General features: G+C 45.9%; 1 protein-coding gene across 1 annotated transcript in view; it reads right to left on the minus strand.

Annotated features, from left to right (window-relative positions):
• Positions 1-366: 366 nt before the first annotated feature.
• SYNGR3 (synaptogyrin 3) overlaps positions 367-13,259 on the minus strand; it is a 32,018-nt gene continuing 19,125 nt past the window's right edge. The window contains exons 3-4 of the mRNA XM_028706338.2: positions 11,399-11,541; positions 367-7,021 (exon numbers count right to left, since the gene is read on the minus strand). Of these exons, the coding sequence (XP_028562171.1) occupies positions 6,812-7,021; positions 11,399-11,541 (353 nt within the window). The 3' untranslated portion in view covers positions 367-6,811. The remainder of the gene's footprint in view (positions 7,022-11,398; positions 11,542-13,259) is intronic.

The raw sequence follows: 13,259 nt of genomic DNA on the forward strand, positions 1-13,259 counted from the left end.
TCCCATTGGAAAGAGTGAAATAAAATCAGGCAGCTGTTCTTGGCAATTGTCTTCCCCTCTTTTTCTGTTTTAAAGTGCAGAAATAGTATGAAATTGAACATACAACTGGCTCTGACTCAAAAATGAGTTTCCAGCTCGCAAATAAGTTTCCAGTTTCTAGCTGGTCTGCTGTGGTTAAAACTTCTCAACTGTTGGGGGCTTTAAAAAGCCAATGTCTGTCATGTGTCACCCTGCCTGGTTTAGATTCTTACTATTTCTATCTGCTATTTATAAGCATCCTTTAGCTGTTTCAGTCACCCACAGGTCTCTCTCTCTTCCTTCCCCCTTTACACTTGATCCAGCAGAATGTCAAGAGGTCTTGAGCTGTTCATTTGTAAATGTTTATTGAAAAATAAGTTGCAGTTGGTATACAGACAATTAAAATAACACAGTCACAGAGTGATGCTTTGTCTTTCCAAAATGTTATATCTATCTATCGTTATATATACAGACAAAAATAGAACTATAAACATTGAAAGCCCCTATGTTCACACAGTTCACTTTTCTACCACAGTGCACGTTGGGTCACTAACAACTGCAACTTTTTGTTGTGTGTTTGAAGCAGTCTGCTTTGGAAGGGAGGTATCTGTATGTTTGGTATCCTATTAAAAACGATGAAAACGATGTGAGGTCAAACTGCATACTTGCAGCAAAATGAAAGGGAGGCTTCTTTCTCTCTCTCTCTGTACTAAAAAGGTATTATTGGGCCTTGCTCACCCTGAAAGGCTTTCTCTTGTCTGTCTCTGTGGTAGCCTCTACACAGTCTATTAAAGGCAAATGAGTGAACCTTTGAGCAAAATGAGTTCCCCCTGCCTGTATATTGCAGGACGTCAAAAGAGGCGAAGGGGTTTTCATAAAGATGCTCTGTATTGGAATGGAAGGAGCAAAGGGCTTATAGGTAGCTGGAGTTAGCCTGGTGAGAGTTAACCTGTTTCTACTCCTGCAGCATAAAGACTTGGCAAACATTAAGTGATCGACTTTGCCATTCTGTGTAGCACTTGGAGGATTAGGTGATGGCGTTTCCTCATGGGAGGGAAAAGGGTGTCTGTGAGACTGTAGTAAGGCTTCTGACAGCCCCACAGGAGAAAGGACAGAACTGGGTTAGGCCACACCATGATTATTTCCTTAAAAATATGATGGAAGAGGTTGCTGCGCTCATCTCGACAAGCATGGCTTAGAAGACGTGAGATGGTTTTCTGTGGCCGCAACCAAGCGTGACAACTTCCTGCTCCCGGCGTAATTAGAAACTTGGGGCATGTTACTCTTATTTTGCTCTAGCATGCTAGTTGCAGGACGCTCGACCAGGTGACTGCAAAGCCAGTGTGGTGTAGTGGTTAGATTGTCACACTAAGATATGAGAGGCCAGGGTTCAAATCCCCACTCAGTTACACAGCTCACTGGGCGACCTTGGGCCAATCACTGCCTCTCAACCTAACCTACCTCTCAGCATTGTTGGGGTTAATTGAGGAGGGGGAGAACTATGTATGCCACCTTGAGCTCCTTGGAGAAAAAGGCGGACTATAAACGAAATCAGTCAATCAACCAACTGCGGTCTTTCAGCAGACTGATGTGGGCCTCTTCTAGCCTGAAGCAACTGCATGTTGAGCTTGCAGCAGTCAGGACCAGAGCTCTGGCTCTATCTGGATTTCAGAGGAGGATGAGGTCAGCCAGCCTTCCTCCAATTGCACTTAGCAGGCGTTTGCCATAAAGCATGGAACCCGTTCCCAAAGCCTGCTTTCTTTGTGCAGTGGGGCTGGCATGTCATTAAATGTATTTCCTGCACTTCACCAGCAATGCTGGGTTACAACAATTTAAAATTCAATATTAACAACAGTTAAAAAGAAATGGCAGTCACAGGAATAGGGTGGGCCCTGAAAATACACCCTGGGTGTCAAAAGTCAGCTTTCACCACAAGGTGTTGGTTTGACAAATAATCCTGACTGCTTTTTAAAACAGGTGGTTGTCGCAATGGCTCTAGTCAAGGCTTTTAGCTGTGCTGGGTGGAGGCTACTGGCAATTTCCTCTTCAGGGTAAACTCTGAGCTGCAATTTGCCCTGAGTGCCAGAAGCAAGCTGTGGCACCTTCACCCCAGCCATGTGAGTTTGTGGTCCCGTTGAGATAAGAGGCAGCTTTTCCATACTCTGAGCTGTTGTGCACGAAGAGCATTGATGGCAGTGCAAGGCAGGCATTCCCAAGTTGCAAAAAACCCCTTTGGGCACACCAGAAAGTTATGTTGACACATTTTGAATGCTTGGATGAGCATCACAAAAGCTTCACAGGTGCCGAGGACTGATGGGGTTTGACCAGCTCTGTGAAAGTGCCCCCCCCCCCACTTTAAGCCGTGGGTTAATGGTCTCCGGCAGAAAGATGGATGGGAGATAAACACTGAGCACTGATCTCGAGAAAAACAGGAATGGGGCAGGGGGAACTAGCAGGACAACTTACCAACAGCTCCTACTCATTATCTACCATGTAATCTATAAGAATGCATTTTAGTTAGAGCTCTGCGTACACAGTTCCTCTGACGAGTCCCTGTTACATGGCTCGAGTCGCAAAACAATGGCTGAGTGCTGATAGGAGCACATGGAAACAAGGAGAGCGAATGCTTTTAACGCCTCCGGCAGCGGCTTTTTGCTTTAATTGCAGAGTGGTGGCAACAGGCCAAAGTCTCATTGGCTGGTTTACTTAACTTGACAAACCTACACAAAGGTTCAGCATGATAATTTGAAAGACTTAAGGATTTCGAAGCCCAGTCACACCCAACTAGTCAGCTCCCTGCCTTTTCTCCAGTGGTAGGAAACAAAGCAAGTTAATTCTGGATGTGCAGTTTGTGAGCCTCACCTTGATTTGACAGATCCTTGCTAACCAATTCACCAAGTGGATGCCATTTTCACCACCTATTTAGGGGGCCCACAGCTTTCTCTACTGGCTTGTGGCAACTATTTCCCCCTTACAATGCCAGACAGGAAGACCACTTGGGTGCTGGGTTTGCCCAGCAACTGCAATCAGTGATACATGCATGCCACCTGATCTCTTGCAAGGTATAGATAGATTTGACTACTGCATCATCTAACTAGCACTGCCTTTAAAGCAGAGGCTTTCCTTATTGGTGCAAATGGAATGTGTCATCCCAAAACATCCAGGATGAGGAAGTCAGAGCTATGGTTACAAGAGAAGCACCATTTGCATTCAGGGGATAAATTTAAGTAGCTACTACACTTTTTTACAAACAGGGTGTGGGGAGAGAATGTGTTTTAGGATTACAGTAGTGGCAAAAGAATTCAAAGGAGAACCACAACTTGCCAGCAATATTTTTCCTGGCAAAAGCAGGTGAAATCAGCTCATTCATCTATTACTTGTCAGCCTGGATAGTTTGCCCACACAATAAAAAAGGACTGACTGGCCAATATATAACTTTAGCCAAGTATATATTATTTTCCTGCTCATCTATCCCTCCCCCCAAAAGATAAGCTTGTAGATTATCTAAATTTGCCCCAAATGCCAGTCCCCTCAAGAGTCCTTCCTGTTGGCCCAAACAGCAAGTACCTTTGCCACTCCAAACTGAGAACTCCAAATCAGCTTTCGGATGGAGCCTGAGCATCATCCTACCAACTTCTGCACACCTTTTTCCAAAGTATGCAGGTGAACATGCAAACATCAGAAGAGCCTGCTGGATTAGGCCAATGGCCCACCTAGTCCAGCACCCTGCAGCCTCTTCTCACAGCAGCCAACCAGATGCCTCTTCTGGGAACCCTGCAAGCAGGACCTGAGCACAACGGCGGCAGCTCACCCCTCCTACAGTTTCCAGCAACGGCCATTCAGAAGCATTGAGGTCTCCAACCATGAAGGCAGAGCTTAGCCATCGTGGCTAAGAGCCATTGATAGCCCTCTCCTCCATGAAATTGTCCCATCCTCTTTTAAAAGCCATCACGGCCTCCTGTGGAAGGAAGTTCTATAGTTTAACTATGTGCTTGGTAAAGATAGGCAGGCATTTGTCTTTAACCTAAAGCAGAGTTGTGGAAGTAATGGCCCTGCAGAAGCTGTTGGACAATAACCCTCATCAGCCCCAGCATGACAGTGGTTAGGGCCTTACGTTAGCCTTCTCCAAGGTGGGGCCCTCCAGGTGTTCTGAACTACAACTCAGCCAGACTGGAATGGGCAATGGGAATTAAGGTTTCTGAAGAATCAACTTCACAGTGATGCTGGGCCTGTATGTTACCCAGAGCTTCCCAAATACAGGAGAAGGCAGGGTGGGGGGAGTATTTTGGATTTTCCATCAATGGCCCCGAAGTCTCTTGCACTTGTCCTTAGTCCTGTCTGAATGACACAGCTTTGTATAAACCGCAGTGCTAATCGTGGGAAGGTTAGGAATGGGTTGGAAAGGAAGAGAATACAGATGTAGGCATTGAGGTGCATACATTCAAAATTGTAATATAGAACACATTAACACTACTGACCAAGGCAGTTCTACTAGTCAGACAGAATGTAATCTCTTTCTTTCTCTTTACAATTAATACAAGGATACTCTGAATGGATTTCTTTATAGTTAGAAAAAATACACTTTACTGAACAGACATTTATTTCACATATACAATCGATTTAAAGAAACATTTAAATGTATTATACTTTTGTGACTTTCTGTGTGTGTGTGTGTGTGTGTGTGTGTGTGTGTGTTTGTCTGCCCTCCCTCCCCCTCCCCGAAGAAATATTTAGACACAATTTTGTATACTGCTAAAATGCCAGTGTTCTCTCTAAGGAAAATATTGCTACAGTTCTATGTGTACCCTGTATTAATACCATTCTCTGTATCAGTGTAAACCCTATATAGGTCTTTGTCCACAAGACTGATGGCCTTCCATTGTAAAATCTGAAAGACTGAAATGGGACACTCTTAGTTCCAGCCAATTTGGCCACCTCCACGGAAATATTGTTTATCAAACTGTTAAGGGTATATGTCCACAAAAGCTTCCTTGCACATGCAGCTCTCTCTTACTGGATTGGGGCCCTATCTTCATGGTGGGATTTCAGAGATCAAATTTCTCCAGAGTTACAGCTGAATGAGAATGGCAGGTTATCGGGATCCGCCTTAATATAAAATAATTTACATCTTGCTGCTGAAATCACTTTAAAAGGCAGTGTCGTTATATTTCAGTTCACTTACCCATCTTCTCATAGTTTAAATTTCATTTAAGCCCACTCTCTTTGTAACCCTTAAGCATTACTACATCTTCATGGGAATTTAGCCTTTTCTCTCTAGTTTCTGACTTCCAACTGTCTTTTCGTTTTCTCTTGTCTGCCACAGTGAAACTTTTTGCCCAAACTTTCTTTACAGAGTAAGGCTGGAGCTATTCCCAACAAATACTGTGGTGCACGTTATTCTACTCTGTTTTAAAAAAAAATGGCCTCTACCAGACACAACCATTTTAAATGGATGGCGTGGAGGGGCTGCCAAAATGGCCGCATACTGATAGCGGTGGAATTTTTATTAAGAAAAACCAATTTATGGGTGCCATCTTGAGGCCCACCATGTCGAAAATGGCCTGTCACAAGAAGCCTCCACTCCTGCTGCCATTCCCTCAACAGACATATTTCTTCCTTTACGCTTCCATCTTTTCCCAGACGGCTTGAAGTGTGTCCCCCATCTCTGAGGCAGAGGCAGAATTGGTGGGCTGGATCACACTCCTCATGAGGATATGATGAGGACCCTAGCAGTTAGCAAGCCCTATTTTTAGACGACAGCTGAGCTACTGAATGCTACATATCCCCACTGCTAGGAGACTCTTAAAGGCTGATGGCCTGACAGTGTGACTGTTTCCCCACCCTCACCCCAGAGCAGTAATTTTTTGTGTAAAAGGTGTACAAAAATGATTCTTGCATCAAAGCCATTTGGAAAAGGAAGGAAAAAACTTCCTGCGGTACCAGAATCGCAAAGCTAACACAGCTAATACAGAAGGTTTTTTCACTCATTTAGCACAGGAAATATGCCAAGAACATAACAAACACACACACAAATGAAATCAACACAACCATTATTTTTGGTTTTAAATTTGGCACATTCCTTTTGAAAACAGTCTTCCCCAACTGGGTTCCCTCCAGATGTTTTGGACTCCCATCAGCTCCCACTGGGGATTATGAGAGTTGGAATCCAAAACAACTGGAGGGCAAGAAGGCTGCTTTAAAACTACCTTTTTTCTAGGGCTATAGAGCAAGGGAATAAAAAAATAGGAGAGGATGATCTGGAAGGTTCCTAGGATGAAGACAGTGGGAGCAATTTTCTGGATTAAGCCCCGGAAGCACAAAATAAAGCATCTACTTATCTGTGTAAGGAGTGGGACGTCTCTTAACAGGCTGGGCTTTTGCCAGGTTCTGTGTGCGAATTCAGGAAAAAAATGCCACAATGAGCCAAGATCGCAGGGACGGCTCACAAAGATGGGAGTTGGTAGCAACCATCCTAACGTTTCATGCTTAGAGGGAACACTGTTGTTTTTTAAAAAAAAAAAATTCAAAAAATATCCTCAGACAGGTAAGACAAGAACCAATACCACTGTAGAGAATTCACTGCACCATTAGCTAAGAGTAAGTTGAACCCAGTTACGTTAACTTGCCACATTAATTTTTTTTGTTTTTAAAAAAGAAAAGGTACTTTAGAACACACTTGCAACCAACCAGTTGACTATACTGCACCATGAAAGGGAAAGTTGCCCCATTTCTCTGGGTCGGGTTCCCATTTGCTATACAACCTTGAGGGAGGGAGAGGACTTCCTCCTGCCCTTCAATATGCCGGCACCTGGTAGCCCTTTGGACTGGTGTCTAGGGTCTCCGAGAAGGGGGGGCTCTGGTAGGTTTCTGTGCTCTCCACGCCACTGCCAGTGGGGTAGCCTGGGTAGGCCGCGCTGGGGTCGGTGGGGAACTGGTCCGTGGCGAACAGGGACATGTCGGTTCCCAGCCGGTATCTTTGGAGCGCCTTGAGGGCCAGGGCAACCTTTTCCGGGAAGACAAAGGTTTAGGTCAGCAGCTCCCAAAACGTTCCCTCAACTCATTCCCAGTAACCCCCAACCCTGTAATAAAAAAAGGGTTGCTCGGATTGGGGGTTTGCACAACCCACTAAGGAAGATAAGGACACAATAAAGTTCAAAAACAGTAGCAAGCGCACATCTATTCAAAATCCAATTAAAATTATTTAGTTTCATTAATTCAGCAAAACTGACAAACTTGATCCAGCAACACCAGCTTTTCAAACTCGGATAGTCATTTACGTTGTGAACAGCTGTGAGATCTATGGGTAAAGGGTGGTATACAACTTGTTTATACAAGTTGTTGTTGTTGCTGCTGCTGCTGCTGCTTGTTATTATTTTACACCCCTGCGTCTTAGTGCCCCCTTAAGTAATCCCACTGGTACCACCTGATTTGGGAACCACTGAGTTAGTTTTCTCAAAGGCAAGGGGCTGTTGGCTCCATATATTTATTTAAACATTTATAGACCACACTTTTCATTTAAAATAGAGCGGTGTGGACTACAAAAAGCAAAATAACGTCAATAAAAACTGGTCATTACCTCCATCATGCCCTCCCTTGCTGGCATCTTCTCTCAACTTAAAAACAAACCAACCCAGACATAACATTTGGGCCAGATGTGGAGAAACTTTGGCCCTCTGGATGTCGCCAAACTATGTAAGGACCTAAGAGTCTGCTGGATCAGGCCAATGGCCCATCTAGTCCATCATCCTGTGATCTCACAGTGACTGCCTCTGAAAATGGAGGCAAAGGATAGCCAACAACAGCAACTCCCATCAGCCCTAGTTGGTATGACCAACGATCAGAGATGATGGGAGTTGTAGCTCAGCAACATCTGGAGGGCCCAAGGTTCTCCCCACACACCAGTTTTAGGCAAATACTGACACAACACGGACAGTGTGATGTATCTAGGAGGCTCTGCATAACCAGGAAGGCAGAATCCCATCGTGTAATTTGGAAGGTGGGGTCTAGCACAGGGCAGACTGGAAGGACGAAGCCCTTCGAGTTCCTCAGGTCAGTCTTCCATGCCTCCTTTGCTAAAAATGTCCCCCATCTTTTTTCTTTTTGAAAGGATGCATGTTTAAAACGCAAACCGTGCAAGACACAAATGCTGCAATGCTTCCCTTCAGATCAGAGCATTCTGTTAACATCTCCCTTAGCAGCTCCTGACAGTATGAAAGGGGAAGAAATCCGAGAGCGTTTGCTGTTAACTGTCAACACCCCCTTGGAGTGGCTTGAAAAGGCAGGCAAAAGCGGGAAGAGGATCTTGAAAGGCCACATGCCACATCAGATCAAAACACGGACTCCTGCGCCGCATTGGGCACCTCCTGTGGAATCCGGCACATTTTAGGACATAGGAAGCCATGCACTTTGAAGGTGCTTGAATGTCTGGCATGGATGTGACCCATGTCTGCTTGGCCTGGAGAAGAGAGGATTGGCTGATGGAGGGAGGGGGAGATGGTCACCTTCTTTGGATCCCTGAAGCGCTGTAACATACAGGAGGACAGAGACTTCCGAGGCTTCTCCAGCTTCTACTGAGCAGCTAAAAGGACAATCTTATGCCTGTTCACAGGGCTATTTTGCATAGCTCAGTGATAGAAAATCGACTTTGCATGCAGAAGGTCCCAAGTTTAACCCCTGGCATCTCCAGGTAGGGCTGGGAATGTTTCCAGCCTGAAACCTTGAAGAGCCACTGCCAGTCAGTGTGGGCACTATTGAGCTGAATGGACCAAAAGTCTGGCTTCCTAGGTTCTATAGTTCAGCGAGTAGGGCCTTGCATGCAGAAGGCCCCAGGTTCTATTCTCAGATCTGAGGGTAGGATCCCCAGGTCTGAAACCCTAGAGAGCTGCTGCCAGTCAGTGTGGGAAGTACTGAGCTACAGTAGATGGACCAATAGTCTAAGAACGTACGGAAAGGCTTTCAATTGGATTGGGCCAATGGACCATCTAGTCCAGCATCTTGTTCTTATAGCGGCCAACCAGAAGCCTCAGGACTGGAGCACTTTCTGACTCAGCAGGGCTGGGGAAAAACTCCTGCCTGACTCCTTGGAGAGCCACTGCCAGTCAAGGGCTGCAGACCATCCTGAGCTAGACAGATGAAGGCTCTGACTCAGCATAAGACTGCTTCCTCTGTCACTGTGTATTTAAGGGGATTGGCTATAGCTCAGCGGATGAACATTTGCACTGCATGCAGAACATCCCACAGGATAGCTCAGTTGGTTAGAGTGTGGTGCTAGTAATGCCAAGGTCGCAGGTTCAATCTCCATATGGGACAGCTGCATATTCCTGCATTGCAGGGGGTTGGACTGGATGATCTTCAGGGTCCCTTTCCAATTCTATGATTCAGTCCCCACAATCTCCAGGCAGGGCTGGGACAGACTCCCGGTCTGAAACCCTGGAGAGCTGCTGCCCGTCATTGCAGGCATTCCTGCGCTAGATGGACCAGTAGTCTGATTCAGTATAAGGCAGCTTCCTGTGTTCCTACGTCATAGCTCAATGGCAGAGTCCCCAATGGTATTTCCGGATAGGACAGGGAGAGACTGCAAAGCGGAAGCTGGCCATTGCTGGCATCTAAATACTGAGCTTGAAGGACCAATGGTCTGACATCATACAAGGTAGATCCTGACATTCCAGTTGAATCAACCCTATATTCAGAACCATGAGGACTGGAATCTTGATTTATTTCCAGGGGATGGTTCTTAACTCCACGGCAGAGCATTTGTTTGGAAAAGCAGGAGGTCCCAGGTTTGGTTTCCGACAGCATCTCCAGGTAGGCCCTCCCTTTCAGTCCAGGGCCCTTCCTAGTTCTGCTGGATCTCTCAGCAGCCTTTTGATACCATTGACCATGACATCCTTATGGACCGTCTAGAGGGGCTGGGAGCTGGGGGCACTATTATACAGTGGTTCCGCTCCTTCCTCCTGGGCCGTGGTGTTGGGGGCTCTCACTTGTGGGGTGACTCAGGGTTCCGTCCTCTCCCTCATGCTTTTTAACATCTATATGAAGCCACTGGGAGAGATCATCAGGGGGGTTGGGCTGGGTGTTCATCAGTATGGAGATGAAACCCAGCTCTACCTCTCTTTCAAAACAGAACCAGTGAAGGTAGTGAAGGTCCTGTGTGAGTGCCTGGAGGCAGTTGGAGGATGGATGGCGGCTAACAGATTGAGGTTGAATCCTGACGAGACAGAAGTACTGTTTAGGGGGGTCAGGGGACGAGCAGGTGTGGGGGCATCTTGTTCTGAATGGGTCCTGAATGGGGTAACTGTGGCCCTGAAGGACCAGGTGCACAGCCTGGGAGTCATTTTGGACTCACAGCTGTCCATGGAGTTGCAGGTCAATTTTGTGTTCCAGGCAGCTGTCTACCAGCTCCATCTGGTACACAGGCTGAGACCCTACCTGCCCGCAGACTGTCTTGCCAGAGTGGTGCATGCTTTAGTTATCTCCCACTTGGACTACTGCAACGTGCTCTACATGGGGCTACTTTTGAAGGTTACCCTAAAACTACAAGTACAACTACAGCAGCCAGATAGGTGACTTGGAGTGGCCGCCGAGACCATATTACACCAGTCCTGAAAGACCTACATTGGCTCCCAGTACATTTCCAAGCACAATTCAAAGTGTTGAAAGCCCTAAACGGCCTTGGCCCAGTATACCTGAAGGAGCGTCTCCACTTCCATCATTCAGCCCGGGCACTGAGGTCCAGCTCGGAGGGTCTTCTGGTGGTTCCCTCACTGCGAGAAGCAAAGCTACAGGGAACCAGGCAGGGGGCCTTCTCAGTAGTGGCGCCCGCCCTGTAGAACACCCTCCCATCAGATGTCAAGGAAAAAAACAACTATCTGACTTTTAGAAGACAGCTGAAGGCAGCCCTGTTTAGGGAAGTTTTTAATGTTTGAAGTTTTATTCTGTTTTTAGTCCTCTGTTATACCCAGCCACTCTGGGCGGCCAGAGTGGCTGGGTATAAATAAAATATACTGGTACCTCTGGATACGAACGGGAACCGTTCCGGAGCCCTGTTCGCATCCTGAAGTAAACGTAAGACGCAGCTGCGCGTCTGCGCATGCGTAGGTTGCGTTTCGCCGATTCCGTGCATGTGCATGACGTCATTTTGAGCGTCTGAGCATGCACGAGCGGTGAAACTCGGAAGTAACACGCTCTGTTATGTGCGGGTCGCCGCGGAGCGCAACCCGAAAATATTCATCCTGAAGCTACTTTATTTATTATTATTATTATTATTATTATTATTATTATTATTATTATTATCATCATCATCATCATCATCACTACTACTACTATTATTATTATTAGTATTCCACACATCACAGGATCACCACTGGACACCAAAGCTTACCCAGGAGATGATGGAGAAAAACGAGAAGGCAATGGCCGCCCTGGCCGCATCACCTGCGTAATGTGCTGCTTTGCTCGATGTCGTCCTCTGCCACTGGTTGGCCAGGAAGCAGAAGCCCACAAACCACAGGAAGGACCAGAACCCTGGTGGGAGGAAGCAAAAAACAACACATCAGGTCACCCCAGTACCACCAGAGCAACAAGAGTCACTGTTCTCTCCCTCTCACATGCACAATACACCATTGGCACAGAACCTTGTCAAATGCTAAGCAGCATTATTATAGTTCATGTACTGTATATCCACCTTTGGTAGTGTATGTGGTTCTTCCCTTCCTCACAACAACCCTGTGAGGTAGGGTAAGCTAAAGCTAAGTAAGGTAAGGTAAGTAAGTAAGGCTGAGGGACAAGGAGAAGATTGAGCTTCATGGCTGAGCAGAGATTTAAACCGGGTCTACCAAGTCCCAGTTTCGGCATCCTTAACCATTACACCTCTCCCCAGGCTCTCGTCATCCCTGTCTGGGTCTTCAAGCGCAGTGCCTTTTATTTGCATTTTGACGATTCTGTTATGCTGTCTGTATCCTTATGCTGTAAGCTTCTCTGGGTATACAACCACAGAATGACATACAAACAACAAATTATTGCAGTTAACAGCTGCAGGGCAAGGAGCTTTCCACAGCATGGAAGTTATGCAATTTGTAAAAGGCATAGGAGCTCCCCAAGGAAAAATAAGTTGGCTAAAGCACCGCGGCAATGCGTGCTGGATGTCCTGCTCGAATCCTGGCCATTTCCTGTGAAAGGATCAGGTGGCAGCGCTAGGAATGGGCAAATCTGTCAATTGCAGTTTCTCAATTTCCCAGTTCTTCGCATTTCCATATCCATTTGCAGTTTCCCCTGAAGTCCTCCAGCATTTAAGTATCCTAATATACATATGTTTATGTACGATTTCCCCTAAAACCCACTTGTTTGCAGGGCAACGTTCCCTAGTATAATGCAATTCTGCATGTTATCTGCTCTAACATATGCATTTCAGGCACACTTTCTAGTGCAAGCACTTTTGTACACAACACTTAGCAGGAGAACTGCACTGCAAAATTTGGAGAAGTATGAATTTCAAAGGATGGCTGGGCTTCCGTTTGTTGTTTCAGGAAATGAGAATTAGGTAGGTTTGTCTTTTTATTTATTTCCCAAAACTTACATAATGCTCAATTGGGTTTGGTTTTTTTTAAAAAAAGACATCGAAGTGGTTTATGAAAAGAACAATGTAATCGTAAGTGAAATAAAGAAAAACAACTATTTAAAGCATTCAAAAAACACTAAGCTAAAACCAGCTAAAAACACTTGGCAACCTTCTACATACCTGGATGGGCTTGCTGAAACAAAAATGTTTTTAGCAGGCGCCGAGAAGAGTATAATGAAGGCCCTTGCTTGGTGACACTAGGCAGAGAGTTCCAAAGTTCGGGTGTTGCCTCACTAAATGATGGATTTCTTATGAATGAGGAACGAGTGTTTCACAGCACTTCAAATGCGAACTGAATTGAATTTCTCCCTCATACCTAGAGAGTAATGTTGCCCCTTTCTCCCTGAGCCACCGGGAAGCTGCTTCCAAACAGATTACACGATACTCTGCTGGAGACGTCCATGGTGTGATAAGCGTATGGCCATTTCATAATACCTTACTTGTACGTTACAGCATCACCCTCCTGGGTACAGTTAGCTGTCAAAGCGACGTCTCTGTTGGAAACACCGACACTTAAGCTTGATTTAAGGAACAGCAGAGTCAGTTAAAGAGCACCAGGCTGCATATGCTCCACCTTCACTACAACTGGCTCTGTACTGTGGATTCAGCACTGTGAAGCCACCAC

This window comes from Podarcis muralis, chromosome 14 (assembly GCF_964188315.1).
Source record: "Podarcis muralis chromosome 14, rPodMur119.hap1.1, whole genome shotgun sequence".
NCBI classification, from domain to species: Eukaryota; Metazoa; Chordata; class Lepidosauria; order Squamata; family Lacertidae; genus Podarcis; species Podarcis muralis.